This window comes from Platichthys flesus, chromosome 4 (genome assembly GCF_949316205.1).
Source record: "Platichthys flesus chromosome 4, fPlaFle2.1, whole genome shotgun sequence".
NCBI classification, from domain to species: Eukaryota; Metazoa; Chordata; class Actinopteri; order Pleuronectiformes; family Pleuronectidae; genus Platichthys; species Platichthys flesus.
The window spans coordinates 28,711,778-28,732,743 of record NC_084948.1 but is presented as its reverse complement, the minus strand read 5'-3'; the positions used below and the strand labels follow the sequence as shown (position 1 = coordinate 28,732,743).

The window sequence follows — 20,966 nt, the reverse complement described above, 5'->3', positions numbered from 1 at the left end:
ATCAGCTGGTCATTCATCTCAACGCCCTGTAGTTAGATTCCCAGAAAACAAAAAGCAGTGCCGCACAGCTGAGCAGACGTGGATCCAGGATGAACCTGTGAGATGGAACAGCTCCTATCACATGGTGAGTCGCCTCTTGGAGTTCCAGAGGTCTCACAGAGAGGAAAGCATCACCTTGATCTAAAACCTGACCAGTGGACACTACTGGAGGAACTGGAGAAAGCTCTCAAGCCCTTTGAGCAGGCCACTGTCTTCCTGGGTGGAGAGGCGGATGTAACGTCCTCTGATCGAAGGCCTCTAGGAATCCACACCCACAACCTCCTCTGAGTCTGCTGCTGTGAACTGCTTCCAAACAGCTGTGCACTGGAGATAGCTTCAGGGTGGAAGGGAGAGACCTCTTTTAAAGAAGGGACAGCATCAGCAGGCAAGTGCTGAGAAGGATGGGTTTCAAGAAGGAGGTCTGGGCTCAGACTCCGAGGAGCAGCCATGGGGAAGACGGCGGTTTGGAAGAAGGTGTTGAAGTGCCTTAGGAATGAGCTGCTCATGTATTTTGGTGAACGTTCTATTGCAAAAAGGATACAAGTCCATTCCAATGGTGGAAAGACCACTCAGGACCCATGGAAACCCATGGCCTAAGAGAGATAGAGGAGATAGGGGGAGTGAGAGCTAGAGGGAGGGGCAAAGAGAGAGAAAGTGAGGAGGAGAGAGAAGAGGAGAGAAGGAGGAAGAGAGAGGTGAAGGGAGGGGCTAGAATGAAGAGGTGCATCTAATCAGTGTGTTTGTTAATTAGAGTTGAATTGTTTCCTTAAACTAATTTCATCCAAATTGGATTTTTTTTCACTTGAAGTCACTTGAATTTAATCAACTGTTGTTGTTGGAAAGCTTTATGAAGATTGTACTATATTCATTTTACTTGAATGCTTCAAAAGAACAAGCTTCTGCACTTATAAATATTTTGTTGTTGTGGAATAATAATTCCTTGTAGTGAATGCCCTTTGTCATGTTTGTATTTAAGAGAAGTTAATAAATAAAATATTGAAATATTAATTAAGTGCTTTTTTTTTTTGGATGAATTCATAATTATATTAATCGAGTTATAAGAAATAATCGTTATATTAATCGATAAAACAATAATCGATAGGTGCAGCCCTATATTAGCAAAACCTGGAGTAGTATAAATGATAGATTAAATAAATAAATAATACGTTTGGGTTAACACTACTTTGACTTATAAAAACATTTTGAGTTTGCTATTCACAAGAAGCTTCTGCTGATGTGAACCTCATCCTCAGACCCTCGGTGGTGGATTTGAATGAAGCTGGAAACTCAAAGACTTCAGTCGTTCATCGCTCTGCAGTTTGACTCATTGATTCTAAATGGAGGGGATGTGATTCTGTGATTAATCTTCAAGATGACTTCTCAGGCTCAATGCAGAATTCTCTACCAGGTAAAGAAGAGCCCTGGACTTACAGGTTCTGTTCACGAGTCATCAATACGCAAAACATTGGGTTCTCCTTCACATCAGGTTGTCGGTAGCACATCACAAAGACAGACGCTGCTCCACACATGGCGTCCGCCAAAGATCAGTGTGACACTCCACGATGCTAATGGGAAACAAGTCCCACTCGAATAATCTCATCTCATAGTTTGAGCTGCAACAAGCGGCATCACTGCAGGAGAACTGGTCTGTGAACTGTCAATCTGAATCTGTGCATGTGAGGGCAATGTTTGTGCACGTTCACCCCCACCATCGGGTCCTATTTTTTTTTTTTTGTCTTGACCCATAACCCGTCCTTCCACCTTCATGGGGACTCATCCAGTAGTTTTTGTGAAACCCTGCAAACACAAACACAAACACAACATAACCTCCCTGAGGAAATAATGTGGTAACTTCAGTCCAATCCAACAAGGACTGATCAGAACAATTCAACAAAACAACCAACACACAAACAGATGGCACAGGAGAACCAGGTCCACAGGCCAGGACAGTTCACTTACACCTTAAGGACGAGGGACACTCTTCTGAGGACAGAAATGTACAAACCCATCTCTATCAAAGACAACAGAGGACGTGGTTTAGGACACAAAGTGAGTCCAGATCGACAGCCCAACACATCAGGGTGTGTGTTACCGGAACGACCCCCTGGCTTCAACAACCTGGGTTCACTTCCTGTCTCCGGACTGAGGTCTGGACCGGCTCAGTCTTTATATCTCATTAGTGTGTTGTGTATTTTGTGAACATTGTGAGGACGCTATTGGGTGGAGCAACTCTTTCATGTTTAAACTGACCTGGTTCTCTGTGAACAGAGGCGTCACCTGATCCCACACAAACTGTGTGTGTACGACACGTTAGCGCTGCCGTGTCCTGGGAACCAGGCTGAGAACCTTCATGTAGGTCACCTGTGGACGGGAGGTTCCCCTGAGCCCGGGGACACGCCCTCAACCAACCAGCTGCTATTACACAAGACAGGTTCAATCTGAGCTGTGAGATCACGTCCCGCTCAATGAAGACATAAAAACTGTGTAAACACAGTCATTACCTGTGTGTAAACATAATCAATGACTTAGTATGAAGATGATCAGTGGGTGTAAATGGTTTAGTATTTAAAAAGCGTTTTCTAGTCTTGATGACTCAGAGCTCTTTACAGTACAGTTTTACATTCACACACACATTCATACAATGCAGCTATTCCCAGCAGTGATGTGTGAGTGTGTGTGTCTGTGTGATTGGGTGTGTGTGTGACTGTGTGTGTGTGTGTCTGTGCGATTTGTGTGTGTCTAAGTGAGTGTGTGTCAGTTTGATTGGGTGTGTGTGTGACTGTGTGATTGTGTGTGTGTGTTTGTGTGTGTGTGTGTGTCTGTGTGTGTGTGTGTGGGTGTGTTTGATTGTGTGTGTGCGTGTGTGTGTGTGTCTGTGTGTGTCTGTGTGATTGTGTACGTGTATGTGTCTGTGTGATTGTGTGTGTGTGTGCGTGTGTGTGTGTGTCTTTGTGATTGTGTGTGTGTCTGTGTGATTGTGTATGTGTCTGTGTGATTGTGTGTGTGTGTGTGTGTGTCTGTGTGATTGTGTGTGTGTGTGTGTTTGTGTGTGTGTATGGTTCAGTTTTTACTTTTTGTTCTGCTAGTATGACCTTTGACCTCTTTAAAGGAACACTTTAGAGGTTGAAAGAAACAAAATAAAATATGATCTTTGTAGAACTGTTGAAAACAGAGATCATGTGATCATCAACTCAGACTCTATTATATCATATTATGACATTTATCTTATATATTATTATGTACTGTAGTATAAACCTGTTTGGTGTAATATCACGGTTAAACCACCAGAGGCCAGTAAACTGTGCCCTCTCCCTGTGATGTCCAGTCTGGCCGCTGGGAGGCGCTGCCTCGTCGGCTCCTCCCCGGCTCCTCCCCGGGGGTCTGATGGAGGATGGCGGAGGCCGCGGGTCCGGAGTCTGAGGTTCGGTGCCCGGACGAGTCATCGGATAGCGAGCCGGAGCAGGAGCCCGGGTCCCCGCAGAAACTCATCCGGAAAGTGTCGACGTCCGGACAGATCCGCAGCAAGGTAGAGAGCGGTAGTTCCAGCGCGTTGTCCGGGCTCAGGGAGAGAGGTGATCCGGCGGAGGGAGGCCCACACTCGGCCCCGAGCTCCTGCGATCACCGCTCATTGAGAACCGGCGGAGCTCCAACATGTCCGCCATCAGGGGACCAGAGAGTCAGATGTCCTCTGTTGGACAAAAAACAACAACCTGTGGTTTCATAGGGATTTCATTTGCTGAAATATAAAACTAAATTATTATTGTGGATATATATATATATATAGTTTTACAATATATATAATATATAAAGTAGTACTGTGGATATATATAGTTTAATATTATATATAATACGTAAAGAATAACTACAAAATATATATCGTTTTATATTATATATAATGTATAGATTATTACTATGAATAGATGTTGTTTCATATTATATTTAAATTACTATTGTAAATATATATAGTTTTATATTATATATAATATATAGATTATTACTATGAATAGATGTTTCATATTATATATAAATTATTATTGTGAATATATAGTTTTATATTATATATAAATAACTATTGTCAATTATATTTTATACATGTAAATATATATAAAAGTATTGTTGTGAATAATACTTTATTATTTAACCAGATGAACTAACCGTTAGTTCCCCAGGTTGACTGGATGAACCTGTGTTTGTGTGTTTATCTTGGAACTAACGGAAGTTAGAGTCTCGGTTCCGGGTCTTGAGTCTCGGTTCCGGGTCTGAGACTCGGTTCTGGGTCTGAGTCTCCGTTTCCGGTGAATCAATGCAAAAATCACGGTGTCGATATTTAAATGTTCGGCTAAGCTAATGAGGCTAACCGCCGCTAACCGGAAGCCCAGAGAAAAGCCCCGGCGTTTCCCAGAGCTGCTTCCGGTCAGAAGATGACGGTCGCATGCACAGACTCGAGTTGTTCCGGTGTGAACGTCACGGTACATGAGACATTACGGCTCGTTAAGTGACGTCGCTGTGTGACGTGTAACAGGGTTGAAGTTGAGCTCCAGCAAACACACAACTACATTTACTGCATTACTTTTATTGTGAAAGGCCAGTGTGTGTGTGTGTGTGTGTGTGTGTGTGTTTGTGTGTGTGTGTGTGTGTGTGTGTGTGTGTGTAGTTATTAACTGGTTTGTATTGTAACTGTTTAGTGTTTCTATAAAGTGGCTTGTGCTTCTGTTAAAATATGGTTATAATCAGGTGATAACCTGTTATGATCTGGTTATGTTTTGGCAACAAAGTGGTTATGACCTGGTTATAATCTGGTATAAACAGGTTTAATCTGGTTATTATCTCGTTATGATGGGGTTGTAATCTGGTATAAACAGGCTTAATCTGGTTATTATCTCGTTATGATGGGGTTATAATCTGGTATAAACAGGTTTAATCTGGTTATTATCTCGTTATGATGGGGTTATAATCTGGTATAAACAGGCTTAATCTGGTTATTATCTCGTTATGATGGGGTTATAATCTGGTATAAACAGGTTTAATCTGGTTATTATCTCGTTATGATGGGGTTATAATCTGGTATAAACAGGTTTAATCTGTTTATTATCTCGTTATGATGGGGTTATAATCTGGTTTAAACAGGTTTAATCTGTTTATTATCTCGTTATGATGGGGTTATAATCTGGTATAAACAGGTTTAATCTGGTTATTATCTCGTTATGATGGGGTTGTAATCTGGTATAAACAGGCTTAATCTGGTTATTATCTCGTTATGATGGGGTTATAATCTGGTATAAACAGGCTTAATCTGGTTATTATCTCGTTATGATGGGGTTATAATCTGGTATAAACAGGCCTAATCTGGTTATTATCTCGTTATGATGGGGTTATAATCTGGTATAAACAGGTTTAATCTGGTTATTATCTCGTTATGATGGGGTTATAATCTGGTTTAAACAGGTGCCCATGTGGAGCTGGTTCCACGGTTTAGGAGAGGGGACAGTCGTGATGTTGTTGAGTGACAGCTGTCCCTCACAGTGAGGAGCAGCTGATTGGTCGATGCAGAGCGGAGTGGGCGGGCTGTGAGGTGTGACCAGGTCCTGGATGGAGACTGGTAACAAACAGGTTCTGTTATAATGTGCTGTGTGTTCCAGACAGTGTTGAAGGAAGGAAACCTGATGAAACAAACCAACTCGTTCCAGCGCTGGAAGAGACGCTACTTCAAACTGAGAGGAAGAACTCTGTACTACGCTCAGACGGCCAAGGTGGCTCCCACTCACACATTCATCTATAGAGATATATGTTCATATTGTAAGGAATATAACCCATTATAATACATAGACATTTATTGACAATAGAATCCAAGGAGGTTTGAATACAGATTATGATCTGTAGACGTTTGAGGCCACATTATAATTGACTGGTGTTTACTGACAGATTCTATCCATAGACGTGTTGTTATGAACTGATTGGTGTTGGGGTCTATAGAAGGTGACCTACAGGTAATCGGGTCACTTTAATGTTTCCAGTGACATGATGTGGTTTCCTGTTTTCTTCTTCTCTGCAGTCGATCATCTTCGATGAAGTGGACCTGACGGACGCCAGTGTGGCAGAGTCCAGCACCAAGAACGTCAACAACAGTTTCACTGTGAGTTGAGCCTAATCGTGAAGCACAGACCCTGAACGCCTCTGCACTGAGACCTGAACCAGGTGTTCACAGGTGGGTCAGGTGATGGAGGCCGTCCTCCACGCGCTGCTGACAGACTGAACACTGAAGCTGTTTCCACTTGAACCCCAGAGACTCGGGTCCAGACCTTCTCCAGAGTCTCTGTCACACATGAAGCAGCAGAGGGTGGAGCAGCAGAAGGTGGAGCAGCAGAGGGTGGAGCAGCAGAGAGTGGAGCAGCAGAGGGTGGAGCAGCAGAGGGTGGAGCAGCAGAGAGTGGAGCAGCAGAGGGTGGATCAGAAGAGGGTGGAGCAGCAGAGAGTGGAGCAGCAGAGAGTGGAGCAGCAGAGGGTGGAGCAGCAGAGGGTGGAGCAGCAGAGGGTGGAGCAGCAGAGAGTGGAGCAGCAGAGAGTGGAGCAGCAGAGGGTGGAGCAGCAGAGAGTGGAGCAGCAGAGGGTGGAGCAGCAGAGGGTGGAGCAGCAGAGAGTGGAGCAGCAGAGGGTGGAGCAGCAGAGAGTGGAGCAGTAGAGGGTGGAGCAGCAGAGAGTGGAGCAGCAGAGGGTGGAGCAGCAGAGGGTGGAGCAGCAGAGAGTGGAGCAGCAGAGGGTGGATCAGCAGAGGGTGGAGCAGCAGAGGGTGGAGCAGCAGAGAGTGGAGCAGCAGAGGGTGGAGCAGCAGAGAGTGGAGCAGCAGAGGGTGGAGCAGCAGAGAGTGGAGCAGTAGAGGGTGGAGCAGCAGAGAGTGGAGCAGCAGAGGGTGGAGCAGCAGAGGGTGGAGCAGCAGAGAGTGGAGCAGCAGAGGGTGGATCAGCAGAGGGTGGAGCAGCAGAGGGTGGAGCAGCAGAGAGTGGAGCAGCAGAGAGTGGAGCAGCAGAGGGTGGAGCAGCAGAGAGTGGAGCAGCAGAGGGTGGAGCAGCAGAGGGTGGATCAGCAGAGGGTGGAGCAGCAGAGGGTGGAGCAGCAGAGGGTGGAGCAGCAGAGAGTGGAGCAGCAGAGGGTGGATCAGCAGAGGGTGGAGCAGCAGAGAGTGGAGCAGCAGAGAGTGGAGCAGCAGAGGGTGGATCAGCAGAGGGTGGAGCAGCAGAGGGTGGAGCAGCAGAGAGTGGAGCAGCAGAGAGTGGAGCAGCAGAGGGTGGAGCAGCAGAGAGTGGAGCAGCAGAGGGTGGAGCAGCAGAGAGTGGAGCAGTAGAGGGTGGAGCAGCAGAGAGTGGAGCAGCAGAGGGTGGAGCAGCAGAGGGTGGAGCAGCAGAGAGTGGAGCAGCAGAGAGTGGAGCAGCAGAGGGTGGAGCAGCAGAGGGTGGAGCAGCAGAGAGTGGAGCAGCAGAGGGTGGATCAGCAGAGGGTGGAGCAGCAGAGGGTGGAGCAGCAGAGAGTGGAGCAGCAGAGGGTGGAGCAGCAGAGAGTGGAGCAGCAGAGGGTGGAGCAGCAGAGAGTGGAGCAGTAGAGGGTGGAGCAGCAGAGAGTGGAGCAGCAGAGGGTGGAGCAGCAGAGGGTGGAGCAGCAGAGAGTGGAGCAGCAGAGGGTGGATCAGCAGAGGGTGGAGCAGCAGAGGGTGGAGCAGCAGAGGGTGGAGCAGCAGAGAGTGGAGCAGCAGAGGGTGGATCAGAAGAGGGTGGATCAGAAGAGGGTGGAGCAGCAGAGAGTGGAGCAGCAGAGAGTGGAGCAGCAGAGGGTGGATCAGCAGAGGGTGGAGCAGCAGAGGGTGGAGCAGCAGAGAGTGGAGCAGCAGAGAGTGGAGCAGCAGAGGGTGGAGCAGCAGAGAGTGGAGCAGCAGAGGGTGGAGCAGCAGAGAGTGGAGCAGTAGAGGGTGGAGCAGCAGAGAGTGGAGCAGCAGAGGGTGGAGCAGCAGAGGGTGGAGCAGCAGAGAGTGGAGCAGCAGAGGGTGGATCAGCAGAGGGTGGAGCAGCAGAGGGTGGAGCAGCAGAGAGTGGAGCAGCAGAGGGTGGAGCAGCAGAGAGTGGAGCAGCAGAGGGTGGAGCAGCAGAGAGTGGAGCAGTAGAGGGTGGAGCAGCAGAGAGTGGAGCAGCAGAGGGTGGAGCAGCAGAGGGTGGAGCAGCAGAGAGTGGAGCAGCAGAGGGTGGATCAGCAGAGGGTGGAGCAGCAGAGGGTGGAGCAGCAGAGAGTGGAGCAGCAGAGAGTGGAGCAGCAGAGGGTGGAGCAGCAGAGAGTGGAGCAGCAGAGGGTGGAGCAGCAGAGGGTGGATCAGCAGAGGGTGGAGCAGCAGAGGGTGGAGCAGCAGAGGGTGGAGCAGCAGAGAGTGGAGCAGCAGAGGGTGGATCAGCAGAGGGTGGAGCAGCAGAGAGTGGAGCAGCAGAGAGTGGAGCAGCAGAGGGTGGATCAGCAGAGGGTGGAGCAGCAGAGGGTGGAGCAGCAGAGAGTGGAGCAGCAGAGAGTGGAGCAGCAGAGGGTGGAGCAGCAGAGAGTGGAGCAGCAGAGGGTGGAGCAGCAGAGAGTGGAGCAGTAGAGGGTGGAGCAGCAGAGAGTGGAGCAGCAGAGGGTGGAGCAGCAGAGGGTGGAGCAGCAGAGAGTGGAGCAGCAGAGGGTGGATCAGCAGAGGGTGGAGCAGCAGAGGGTGGAGCAGCAGAGAGTGGAGCAGCAGAGGGTGGAGCAGCAGAGAGTGGAGCAGCAGAGGGTGGAGCAGCAGAGGGTGGAGCAGTAGAGGGTGGAGCAGCAGAGAGTGGAGCAGCAGAGGGTGGAGCAGCAGAGGGTGGAGCAGCAGAGAGTGGAGCAGCAGAGGGTGGATCAGCAGAGGGTGGAGCAGCAGAGGGTGGAGCAGCAGAGAGTGGAGCAGCAGAGGGTGGAGCAGCAGAGAGTGGAGCAGCAGAGGGTGGAGCAGCAGAGAGTGGAGCAGCAGAGGGTGGAGCAGCAGAGGGTGGAGCAGCAGAGGGTGGAGCAGCAGAGGGTGGAGCAGCAGAGAGTGGAGCATCAGAGAGTGGAGCAGCAGAGGGTGGAGCAGCAGAGGGTGGAGCAGCAGAGAGTGGAGCAGCAGAGAGTGGAGCAGCAGAGGGTGGAGCAGCAGAGAGTGGAGCAGCAGAGGGTGGAGCAGCAGAGGGTGGAGCAGCAGAGAGTGGAGCAGCAGAGGGTGGATCAGCAGAGGGTGGAGCAGCAGAGGGTGGAGCAGCAGAGAGTGGAGCAGCAGAGAGTGGAGCAGCAGAGGGTGGAGCAGCAGAGAGTGGAGCAGCAGAGGGTGGAGCAGCAGAGGGTGGATCAGCAGAGGGTGGAGCAGCAGAGGGTGGAGCAGCAGAGGGTGGAGCAGCAGAGAGTGGAGCAGCAGAGGGTGGATCAGCAGAGGGTGGAGCAGCAGAGAGTGGAGCAGCAGAGAGTGGAGCAGCAGAGGGTGGATCAGCAGAGGGTGGAGCAGCAGAGAGTGGAGCAGCAGAGAGTGGAGCAGCAGAGGGTGGATCAGCAGAGGGTGGAGCAGCAGAGGGTGGAGCAGCAGAGAGTGGAGCAGCAGAGAGTGGAGCAGCAGAGGGTGGAGCAGCAGAGAGTGGAGCAGCAGAGGGTGGAGCAGCAGAGAGTGGAGCAGTAGAGGGTGGAGCAGCAGAGAGTGGAGCAGCAGAGGGTGGAGCAGCAGAGGGTGGAGCAGCAGAGAGTGGAGCAGCAGAGGGTGGATCAGCAGAGGGTGGAGCAGCAGAGGGTGGAGCAGCAGAGAGTGGAGCAGCAGAGGGTGGAGCAGCAGAGAGTGGAGCAGCAGAGGGTGGAGCAGCAGAGAGTGGAGCAGTAGAGGGTGGAGCAGCAGAGAGTGGAGCAGCAGAGGGTGGAGCAGCAGAGGGTGGAGCAGCAGAGAGTGGAGCAGCAGAGGGTGGATCAGCAGAGGGTGGAGCAGCAGAGGGTGGAGCAGCAGAGAGTGGAGCAGCAGAGAGTGGAGCAGCAGAGGGTGGAGCAGCAGAGAGTGGAGCAGCAGAGGGTGGAGCAGCAGAGGGTGGATTAGCAGAGGGTGGAGCAGCAGAGGGTGGAGCAGCAGAGGGTGGAGCAGCAGAGAGTGGAGCAGCAGAGGGTGGATCAGCAGAGGGTGGAGCAGCAGAGAGTGGAGCAGCAGAGAGTGGAGCAGCAGAGGGTGGATCAGCAGAGGGTGGAGCAGCAGAGGGTGGAGCAGCAGAGAGTGGAGCAGCAGAGAGTGGAGCAGCAGAGGGTGGAGCAGCAGAGAGTGGAGCAGCAGAGGGTGGAGCAGCAGAGAGTGGAGCAGTAGAGGGTGGAGCAGCAGAGGGTGGAGCAGCAGAGAGTGGAGCAGCAGAGGGTGGATCAGCAGAGGGTGGAGCAGCAGAGGGTGGAGCAGCAGAGAGTGGAGCAGCAGAGGGTGGAGCAGCAGAGAGTGGAGCAGCAGAGGGTGGAGCAGCAGAGGGTGGAGCAGTAGAGGGTGGAGCAGCAGAGAGTGGAGCAGCAGAGGGTGGAGCAGCAGAGGGTGGAGCAGCAGAGAGTGGAGCAGCAGAGGGTGGATCAGCAGAGGGTGGAGCAGCAGAGGGTGGAGCAGCAGAGAGTGGAGCAGCAGAGGGTGGAGCAGCAGAGAGTGGAGCAGCAGAGGGTGGAGCAGCAGAGAGTGGAGCAGCAGAGGGTGGAGCAGCAGAGAGTGGAGCAGCAGAGGGTGGATCAGCAGAGGGTGGAGCAGCAGAGGGTGGAGCAGCAGAGGGTGGAGCAGCAGAGAGTGGAGCAGCAGAGGGTGGATCAGAAGAGGGTGGATCAGAAGAGGGTGGAGCAGCAGAGAGTGGAGCAGCAGAGAGTGGAGCAGCAGAGGGTGGATCAGCAGAGGGTGGAGCAGCAGAGGGTGGAGCAGCAGAGAGTGGAGCAGCAGAGAGTGGAGCAGCAGAGGGTGGAGCAGCAGAGAGTGGAGCAGCAGAGGGTGGAGCAGCAGAGAGTGGAGCAGTAGAGGGTGGAGCAGCAGAGAGTGGAGCAGCAGAGGGTGGAGCAGCAGAGGGTGGAGCAGCAGAGAGTGGAGCAGCAGAGGGTGGATCAGCAGAGGGTGGAGCAGCAGAGGGTGGAGCAGCAGAGAGTGGAGCAGCAGAGGGTGGAGCAGCAGAGAGTGGAGCAGCAGAGGGTGGAGCAGCAGAGAGTGGAGCAGTAGAGGGTGGAGCAGCAGAGAGTGGAGCAGCAGAGGGTGGAGCAGCAGAGGGTGGAGCAGCAGAGAGTGGAGCAGCAGAGGGTGGATCAGCAGAGGGTGGAGCAGCAGAGGGTGGAGCAGCAGAGAGTGGAGCAGCAGAGAGTGGAGCAGCAGAGGGTGGAGCAGCAGAGAGTGGAGCAGCAGAGGGTGGAGCAGCAGAGGGTGGATCAGCAGAGGGTGGAGCAGCAGAGGGTGGAGCAGCAGAGGGTGGAGCAGCAGAGAGTGGAGCAGCAGAGGGTGGATCAGCAGAGGGTGGAGCAGCAGAGAGTGGAGCAGCAGAGAGTGGAGCAGCAGAGGGTGGATCAGCAGAGGGTGGAGCAGCAGAGGGTGGAGCAGCAGAGAGTGGAGCAGCAGAGAGTGGAGCAGCAGAGGGTGGAGCAGCAGAGAGTGGAGCAGCAGAGGGTGGAGCAGCAGAGAGTGGAGCAGTAGAGGGTGGAGCAGCAGAGAGTGGAGCAGCAGAGGGTGGAGCAGCAGAGGGTGGAGCAGCAGAGAGTGGAGCAGCAGAGGGTGGATCAGCAGAGGGTGGAGCAGCAGAGGGTGGAGCAGCAGAGAGTGGAGCAGCAGAGGGTGGAGCAGCAGAGAGTGGAGCAGCAGAGGGTGGAGCAGCAGAGGGTGGAGCAGTAGAGGGTGGAGCAGCAGAGAGTGGAGCAGCAGAGGGTGGAGCAGCAGAGGGTGGAGCAGCAGAGAGTGGAGCAGCAGAGGGTGGATCAGCAGAGGGTGGAGCAGCAGAGGGTGGAGCAGCAGAGAGTGGAGCAGCAGAGGGTGGAGCAGCAGAGAGTGGAGCAGCAGAGGGTGGAGCAGCAGAGAGTGGAGCAGCAGAGGGTGGAGCAGCAGAGGGTGGAGCAGCAGAGGGTGGAGCAGCAGAGGGTGGAGCAGCAGAGAGTGGAGCATCAGAGAGTGGAGCAGCAGAGGGTGGAGCAGCAGAGGGTGGAGCAGCAGAGAGTGGAGCAGCAGAGAGTGGAGCAGCAGAGGGTGGAGCAGCAGAGAGTGGAGCAGCAGAGGGTGGAGCAGCAGAGGGTGGAGCAGCAGAGAGTGGAGCAGCAGAGGGTGGATCAGCAGAGGGTGGAGCAGCAGAGGGTGGAGCAGCAGAGAGTGGAGCAGCAGAGAGTGGAGCAGCAGAGGGTGGAGCAGCAGAGAGTGGAGCAGCAGAGGGTGGAGCAGCAGAGGGTGGATCAGCAGAGGGTGGAGCAGCAGAGGGTGGAGCAGCAGAGGGTGGAGCAGCAGAGAGTGGAGCAGCAGAGGGTGGATCAGCAGAGGGTGGAGCAGCAGAGAGTGGAGCAGCAGAGAGTGGAGCAGCAGAGGGTGGATCAGCAGAGGGTGGAGCAGCAGAGAGTGGAGCAGCAGAGAGTGGAGCAGCAGAGGGTGGATCAGCAGAGGGTGGAGCAGCAGAGGGTGGAGCAGCAGAGAGTGGAGCAGCAGAGAGTGGAGCAGCAGAGGGTGGAGCAGCAGAGGGTGGAGCAGCAGAGAGTGGAGCAGCAGAGGGTGGAGCAGCAGAGAGTGGAGCAGTAGAGGGTGGAGCAGCAGAGAGTGGAGCAGCAGAGGGTGGAGCAGCAGAGGGTGGAGCAGCAGAGAGTGGAGCAGCAGAGGGTGGATCAGCAGAGGGTGGAGCAGCAGAGGGTGGAGCAGCAGAGAGTGGAGCAGCAGAGGGTGGAGCAGCAGAGAGTGGAGCAGCAGAGGGTGGAGCAGCAGAGAGTGGAGCAGTAGAGGGTGGAGCAGCAGAGAGTGGAGCAGCAGAGGGTGGAGCAGCAGAGGGTGGAGCAGCAGAGAGTGGAGCAGCAGAGGGTGGATCAGCAGAGGGTGGAGCAGCAGAGGGTGGAGCAGCAGAGAGTGGAGCAGCAGAGAGTGGAGCAGCAGAGGGTGGAGCAGCAGAGAGTGGAGCAGCAGAGGGTGGAGCAGCAGAGGGTGGATTAGCAGAGGGTGGAGCAGCAGAGGGTGGAGCAGCAGAGGGTGGAGCAGCAGAGAGTGGAGCAGCAGAGGGTGGATCAGCAGAGGGTGGAGCAGCAGAGAGTGGAGCAGCAGAGAGTGGAGCAGCAGAGGGTGGATCAGCAGAGGGTGGAGCAGCAGAGGGTGGAGCAGCAGAGAGTGGAGCAGCAGAGAGTGGAGCAGCAGAGGGTGGAGCAGCAGAGAGTGGAGCAGCAGAGGGTGGAGCAGCAGAGAGTGGAGCAGTAGAGGGTGGAGCAGCAGAGGGTGGAGCAGCAGAGAGTGGAGCAGCAGAGGGTGGATCAGCAGAGGGTGGAGCAGCAGAGGGTGGAGCAGCAGAGAGTGGAGCAGCAGAGGGTGGAGCAGCAGAGAGTGGAGCAGCAGAGGGTGGAGCAGCAGAGGGTGGAGCAGTAGAGGGTGGAGCAGCAGAGAGTGGAGCAGCAGAGGGTGGAGCAGCAGAGGGTGGAGCAGCAGAGAGTGGAGCAGCAGAGGGTGGATCAGCAGAGGGTGGAGCAGCAGAGGGTGGAGCAGCAGAGAGTGGAGCAGCAGAGGGTGGAGCAGCAGAGAGTGGAGCAGCAGAGGGTGGAGCAGCAGAGAGTGGAGCAGCAGAGGGTGGAGCAGCAGAGGGTGGAGCAGCAGAGGGTGGAGCAGCAGAGGGTGGAGCAGCAGAGAGTGGAGCATCAGAGAGTGGAGCAGCAGAGGGTGGAGCAGCAGAGGGTGGAGCAGCAGAGAGTGGAGCAGCAGAGAGTGGAGCAGCAGAGGGTGGAGCAGCAGAGAGTGGAGCAGCAGAGGGTGGAGCAGCAGAGAGTGGAGCAGCAGAGGGTGGATCAGCAGAGGGTGGAGCAGCAGAGGGTGGAGCAGCAGAGAGTGGAGCAGCAGAGGGTGGAGCAGCAGAGGGTGGAGCAGCAGAGGGTGGAGCAGCAGAGGGTGGAGCAGCAGAGAGTGGAGCAGCAGAGGGTGGAGCAGCAGAGAGTGGAGCAGCAGAGGGTGGATCAGCAGAGGGTGGAGCAGCAGAGGGTGGAGCAGCAGAGAGTGGAGCAGCAGAGGGTGGAGCAGCAGAGAGTGGAGCAGCAGAGGATGTAACGCTGCGGTGATCACATGACTTTACAGCCCATCAACACAAAGTGTGCGTTTGTGTCCCATCTCTCTCAGTGCTCAGATACCCCTCCCCCTACATGGGGGGGGGGGGTGTGGAGGAGTTGTTATGAGGACAGGAAGTAGCTTGAGTCACACAAGAGGAAATGGGAGTGGCTACAGGAGAGCGAGATCAGGATCAGGAGTGTGTGAACTGGTCTAGATTTGAAAGTGGACTCGTGAACACGACCCAGTTTTAACTGTTTTCACATATGGTGAGTCAGCTGATCAAGAGGTCAAAGGTCGTCCGTGTTGGTGGAGGTAGGTTAAGGTTAGTTTTGCTTGGTTTTTTGGCAACTTAAGTTAGGTTAATGTTGGTAAACATCAGTTAAGGCTAGTTAATGTTGAATTAGGTCGGTTGAGGCTGGGAAAGGTCGGTTGAGGCTGGGAAAGGTTTGTTAATGTTAGTTAACATTAGTTCAATTTGGTTTATGTCAGTTAAGGTTAGTTAAGGTTGGTCTTTCTACTCAATGCAAAGTCCTAATAAAGATAGCTGCACAAACGTGTGTGGATGTGTGTGTCCTTTCTGTGGGAAACACAAGAATCATTGTGAACCAGCTGAACAGGAAGTCAAAGTCCACATCTGTTTCTTTTGAAAACACACACACACACACACACTCACACACGCACTCACACACACAGACACTCACACAGACACATTTCTGCTGTTTTCATTCATGTCATATTATCAGAACAATCAGCTCTTCATTTTAAGTACTGACAACGTGTGTTGTATTATTCCCTGACCCTACTTGTGTGTGTGTGTGTGTGTGTGTGTGTGTATAGGTCATCACCCCCTGCAGGCGTCTCATTCTGTGTGCAGACAACAGGAAGGAGATGGAGGAGTGGATGGCGGCGCTGCGCAGCGTCCAGAACAGACAGAACTATGAGGTCTGTATGTGTCTGTCCGTTGTGTGACCATAACGACCAGTCCCACAGCCATCCACTGACTGTGTGTGTGTGTGTGTGTGTGTGTGTGTGTGTGTGTGTGTGTGTGTGTGTGTGTGTCAGTCCACTCAGTACAGCATGGATCACTTCAGTGGGATGCACAACTGGTACGCCTGTTCTCACGCCAGACCAACGTACTGTAACGTCTGTAGAGAGGCTCTGTCAGGAGTGACATCACACGGCCTGTCCTGTGAAGGTACAAACACACACAAACACACACACACAGCAACAATCATCACTTCATAGATTTACACACTTAATGTAGTCTCACACAATATTTTCCTCATATAAGAGCTTTGCTGGATTTCAGTGGAACTTCATCAGTGTGTGTGTGTGTGTTACAGTGTGTAAGTTTAAGGCTCACAAACGTTGTGCGGTCAGAGCCACTAACAACTGTAAATGGACGACACTGGCTTCTATTGGTCGAGACATCATCGAGGACGAGGACGGGGTGAGACACAGACATGAACTGTATTTTCTCTGGAGGATGAGACCAGTTTGTCCTCCTGAGCTCCTGTAGAAAGTATAAAGGTGTGAACACAGCCGAGGATCCTCCACAGCCAATCACAGAACAGCGTTTTGCTCTATGAACTTCTGAAACCAATTAACAGACACAATCAGTGCTAATCAGCTAAGACCCCATGATAATCCTCATCAGTCCGAAGAACAACAGAGCGATGTCTTCCACCTGCCTGTCCCACTTCAACCCCTGTTACAAGTTACTCTGTTCTTTTCTGGACCAAACCTTCCCATGTTGTTCGTTGTGTCCCCGCGCTGTTGTGTAGCCGCTGGGCAGCGTTGTGTAGCCGCTGGGCAGCCACTGCAGTTAGCTTGTAGTTGATGCATTTAAGGAACTCTGGTAAACTACCAATGGATTGAGGTGATCAAATCAATCAGTTAAATTTTATATTTTGGTGCAACATCCTCTGTACCTAACCTTCAACAAGAGTGATGCATTTAAGTAACTATTACTATTACTAGTAAGTTTGTATACTATACGAAATAACCCGGGTTGTGACCTCTGTCATGTGACCTCTGATCTCTCAGGTGTCCATGCCTCACCAGTGGTTGGAGGGGAACCTGCCGGTGTCAGCGAAGTGCAACGTGTGTGAGAAGACGTGCGGCAGCGTCCTGCGCCTGCAGGACATGAGGTGTCTGTGGTGTAAGACCATGGTGAGACCAATCAAACGATGGATGTTGGATAAATATTGGATCTATATCTCAGGGTGTCCCTCTGTCCAGGTTCACTCGGGCTGTAAGGAGCAGCTGTCCTCTAAGTGTCCTCTGGGACAGTGTAAAGTGTCCGTCATCCCTCCGACTGCACTCAACAGTATCGACTCTGACGGTGAGTCTACTGCTGATGTCACTCAACACTGTTTTACGGAGGACACGTCAGTGACCTGTCCCGTGTATCTTGTGCTTTCTCAGGGTTCTGGAAGGCGTCCTGTCCTCCGTCCTGCACCAGTCCGCTGCTTGTCTTTGTCAACTCCAAAAGCGGAGACAATCAGGGTGTCAAGTTCCTGCGACGCTTCAAACAGCTGCTGAACCCGGCCCAGGTGTTCGACCTGATGAATGGAGGACCACACCTGGGGTGAGAGAGACAGAGTGAGACAGTGTGTGGGGAGTGGACTGTGTTTGTCCAGTGGGACATGTTTGAAGTCACCAGTGATGTCTATAAAGCATCAGGATGTTCGAAGCTTTGCAGCAGTGCAGTGAATGGCGTCGCTCTACAGTCACATCAGCTGATTGAGGCTGAAGTTAACTCCCTCGGCAAACAGGGAGTTTTGCTGGCACTCAATGTCCGGGCTGCAGAGACATATTAATCCTTCTGATGAATATGTCTGGGATAACACCATCTTTCACTCACATATAGTGCAATCCCCCCTCCCTTTGTTGAAAGGTTAAAAATAGATTTCAGTTTTTACTAACCATGTAAAATAATTCACGAGTGTGTGGTGTTAGACTATGTTCTATGTTCTGTCGATGGGAAAGAGTGGAGTTAAACTGATTTTGTTTTTAATTATTTATTTATAAATGTGGTAACTGGATTTGAAGTTTGAGCAATTAAAGGAGTTTGGAAGAATTCTCTGTCCGTGTGTCAGGCTGCGGCTGTTCCAGAAGTTCGACACGTTCAGGATCCTGGTGTGTGGAGGAGACGGCAGCGTCGGGTGGGTCCTCTCAGAGATCGACGCCTTAACGCTGCACAAACAGGTGTGTCCATGTCCCCACAGGGTGTCAATGTCCCCATAGGGTTTTAATGTCCTCACAGGGTGTTAATGTCCCCACAGGGTGTTAATGTCCCCACAGGGTGTCAATGTCCCCACAGGGTGTTAATGTCCCCACAGTGTGTTAATGTCCCCATAGGGTTTTAATGTCCTCACAGTGTTATAATGTCCCCACAGGGTGTCAATGTCCCCATAGGGTTTTAATGTCCTCACAGGGTGTCAATGTCCCCACAGGGTGTCAATGTCCCCATAGGGTGTTAATGTCCTCACAGTGTGTCATTGTCCCCACAGTGTGTCAATGTCCCCATAGGGTGTTAATGTCCTCACAGTGTGTTAATGTCCCCACAGTGTGTCAATGTCCCCATAGGGTGTTAATGTTCTCACAGGGTGTTAATGTCCCCACAGGGAGTCAATGTCCCCACAAGGTGTCAATGTCCCCATAGGGTTTTAATGTCCCCACAGGGTGTCAATGTCCCCACAGTGTGTTAATGTCCCCACAGGGTGCCAATGTCCCCACAGGGTGTCAATGTCCCCACAATGTGTTAATGTCCTCACAGGGTGTTAATGTCCCCACAGGGTGTCAATGTCCCCACAGGGTGTTAATGTCCCCACAGGGTGTCAATGTCCCCACAGGGTGTCAATGTCCCCACAAGGTGTCAATGTCCTCACAGTGTTATAATGTCCCCACAGGGTGTTAATGTCCCCACAGGGTGTCAATGTCCCCCTATATCATATGTGTGTTTCAGTGTCAGCTCGGGGTTCTTCCTCTGGGGACCGGGAATGATCTGGCGCGGGTTCTGGGTTGGGGTTCAGCCTGTGATGATGACACTCAGCTGCCACAGATCCTGGAGAAGCTGGAGAGAGCCAGCACCAAGATGTTAGACAGGTGAGACAGGTCACTGAAAGAAAACACGTGAGACAGGTCACTGATAGACGACGAGTGAGACAGGTCACTGAAAGAAGACGGGTTAGACAGGTCACTGAAAGAAGACGGGTGAGACAGGTCACTGATGTTAGACGGGTGAGACAGGTCACTGATAGACGACGAGTGAGACAGGTCACTGAAAGAAGACAGGTGAGACAGGTCACTGAAAGAAGACGGGTTAGACAGGTCACTGATAGAAGACACGTGAGACAGGTCGCTGATAGACGACGAGTGAGACAGGTCACTGAAAGAAGACAGGTGAGACAGGTCATTGAAAGAAGACGGGTTAGACAGGTCACTGATAGAAGACACGTGAGACAGGTCACTGATAGACGACGAGTGAGACAGGTCACTGAAAGAAGACGGGTTAGACAGGTCACTGATAGAAGACGGGTGAGAGAGGTCACTGATAGAAGACGGGTGAGACAGGTCACTTATAGAAGACGGGTGAGACAGGTCACTGATAGAAGACGGGTGAGACAGGTCACTGATAGAAGACGGGTGAGACAGGTCACTTATAGAAGACGGGTGAGACAGGTCACTTATAGAAGACGGGTGAGACAGGTCACTGATAGAAGACGGGCTAGACAGGTCACTGATAGAAGAAGGGTGAGACAGGTCACTGATGTTAGACGGGTGAGACAGGTCACTGATGTTAGACGGGTGAGACAGGTCACTGAAAGAAAACACGTGAGACAGGTCACTGATAGACGACGAGTGAGACAGGTAACTGAAAGAAGACGGGTTAGACAGGTCACTGAAAGAAGACGGGTGTGACAGGTCACTTATAGAAGACGGGTGAGACAGGTCACTGATAGAAGACGGGTGAGACAGGTCACTGATAGAAGACGGGTGTGACAGGTCACTTATAGAAGACGGGTGAGACAGGTCACTGATAGAAGACGGGTGAGACAGGTCACTTATAGAAGACGGGTGAGACAGGTCACTGATAGAAGACGGGCTAGACAGGTCACTGATAGAATAAGGGTGAGACAGGTCACTGATAGAAGACGGGTGAGACAGGTCACTGATAGAAGACGGGTGAGACAGGTCACTTATAGAAGACGGGTGAGACAGGTCACTTATAGAAGACGGGTGAGACAGGTCACTGATAGAAGAAGGGTGAGGCAGGTCACTGATGTTAGACGGGTGAGACAGGTCACTGATAGAAGACGGGTGAGACAGGTCACTGATAGAAGACGGGTGAGACAGGTCACTTATAGAAGACGGGTGAGACAGGTCACTTATAGAAGACGGGTGAGACAGGTCACTTATAGAAGACGGGCTAGACAGGTCACTTATAGAAGACGGGTGAGACAGGTCACTGATAGAAGACGGGCTAGACAGGTCACTGATAGAAGAAGGGTGAGACAGGTCACTGATGTTAGACGGGTGAGACAGGTCACTGATAGAAGACGGGTGAGACAGGTCACTGATGTTAGACAGGACATGTGTTGACCTTTGACCTCAGATGAAGTGTCTCTCTCCTGCAGATGGAGCATCATGGTCTATGAGACCAAGTTTCCACGGCAGCACTCTGCTTCCACCGTCACAGAGGACTGCAGTGAGGACTCTGAGGTAACAGGAAATGACATCACAGAGAGGCAGACAGACAGAAGGGGTGCTCAGTGCATGATGGGAGTTCTCCAGCAGTGTAGACCTACAGCAGCATAGAACCAGAGTGGGAGCTGGTTCCCTAACCCATCTGGATCAAGAGCTTCTTTAAAAGCTTGTGGTTCGATGCCGGTTAACAAAGACACATTCATCTGAGTCATAACCCTAACCTGTCCAGTTGGGACAGAGTGTAAAAGACAAGATGTTGGTTTAGATCAGGGGTTTTCAACCAGGGGTTCGCAGCCCCCTGGTGGTCCGCGACGGCATTGCAGGGGGTCCACGAAATTTGCCATATTTTCCCCCTGTGCATGTGTGTTTCAGGTAGATGTAAAAGAGCGGTTGAGCTCGGTAGAAGAACTCTCAGGAGGTCTTGGAGATGTAGTTGGTATGATGGGAATTTTTATTTTCCCAAAAAGAAGGCCCAAAAGGGTAGAATTAATAATGAAAATATTAAATAAAACTAATAGTTTTTAATAAGACAAATAAATTGTCATAATAGCCAAAACAATTAATTGCAATAACAGTCAACTTTACTACGTTTGCAGGTTGAGACACAATTTCTTAGGAGAGCTCTAGACACACACACAGAAGTACTACTCACTCAGTAGGTGGGATGTGCTGCTGGTGATCAGGAGGTTAAACTTAAGTAGGCCTCAATTGTTTGTGTGATATTGTATGATTATCATTTGTGACATATTCTGCATTACTTTGTCATCTTACTCTTCACTTGTAGCCCCAGTTGATGTTGATTGTTATTGAACACCGTTACTTTAACGTTCTCTCAACATGTCAGACACATGTCTGTACATTTAAGTCATGAACGTTATATATTGACCTACATATGGTTCTTAGATGCAGTACAACTACAAACTAAATTTAAATTTTATTTTCAATTCTTAAGCTCTGAAAATCAACA

At 51.9% G+C, this 20,966-nt stretch overlaps 1 protein-coding gene across 5 annotated transcripts in view; it reads left to right on the top strand.

Moving 5' to 3' along the window:
* The first annotated feature begins 3,418 nt into the window (after positions 1–3,418).
* The window catches only part of LOC133951697 (diacylglycerol kinase delta-like), a 29,241-nt gene continuing 11,693 nt past the window's right edge, over positions 3,419–20,966 (top strand). For 2 of the 5 annotated variants that reach the window (XM_062385803.1, XM_062385802.1), the window contains exons 1-12: positions 3,419–3,565; positions 5,679–5,789; positions 6,092–6,172; positions 15,125–15,229; positions 15,350–15,482; positions 15,631–15,737; positions 16,334–16,459; positions 16,529–16,631; positions 16,715–16,877; positions 17,389–17,497; positions 18,258–18,397; positions 19,930–20,014. In XM_062385803.1, the coding sequence (XP_062241787.1) occupies positions 3,431–3,565; positions 5,679–5,789; positions 6,092–6,172; positions 15,125–15,229; positions 15,350–15,482; positions 15,631–15,737; positions 16,334–16,459; positions 16,529–16,631; positions 16,715–16,877; positions 17,389–17,497; positions 18,258–18,397; positions 19,930–20,014 (1,398 nt within the window). In that variant the 5' untranslated portion in view covers positions 3,419–3,430. Of the gene's footprint in view, positions 3,566–5,678; positions 5,790–6,091; positions 6,173–14,323; positions 14,610–15,124; positions 15,230–15,349; positions 15,483–15,630; positions 15,738–16,333; positions 16,460–16,528; positions 16,632–16,714; positions 16,878–17,388; positions 17,498–18,257; positions 18,398–19,929; positions 20,015–20,966 lie in introns of those variants that run through there. The other 3 variants (XM_062385804.1, XM_062385805.1, XM_062385807.1) reach the window with 3 other exon arrangements.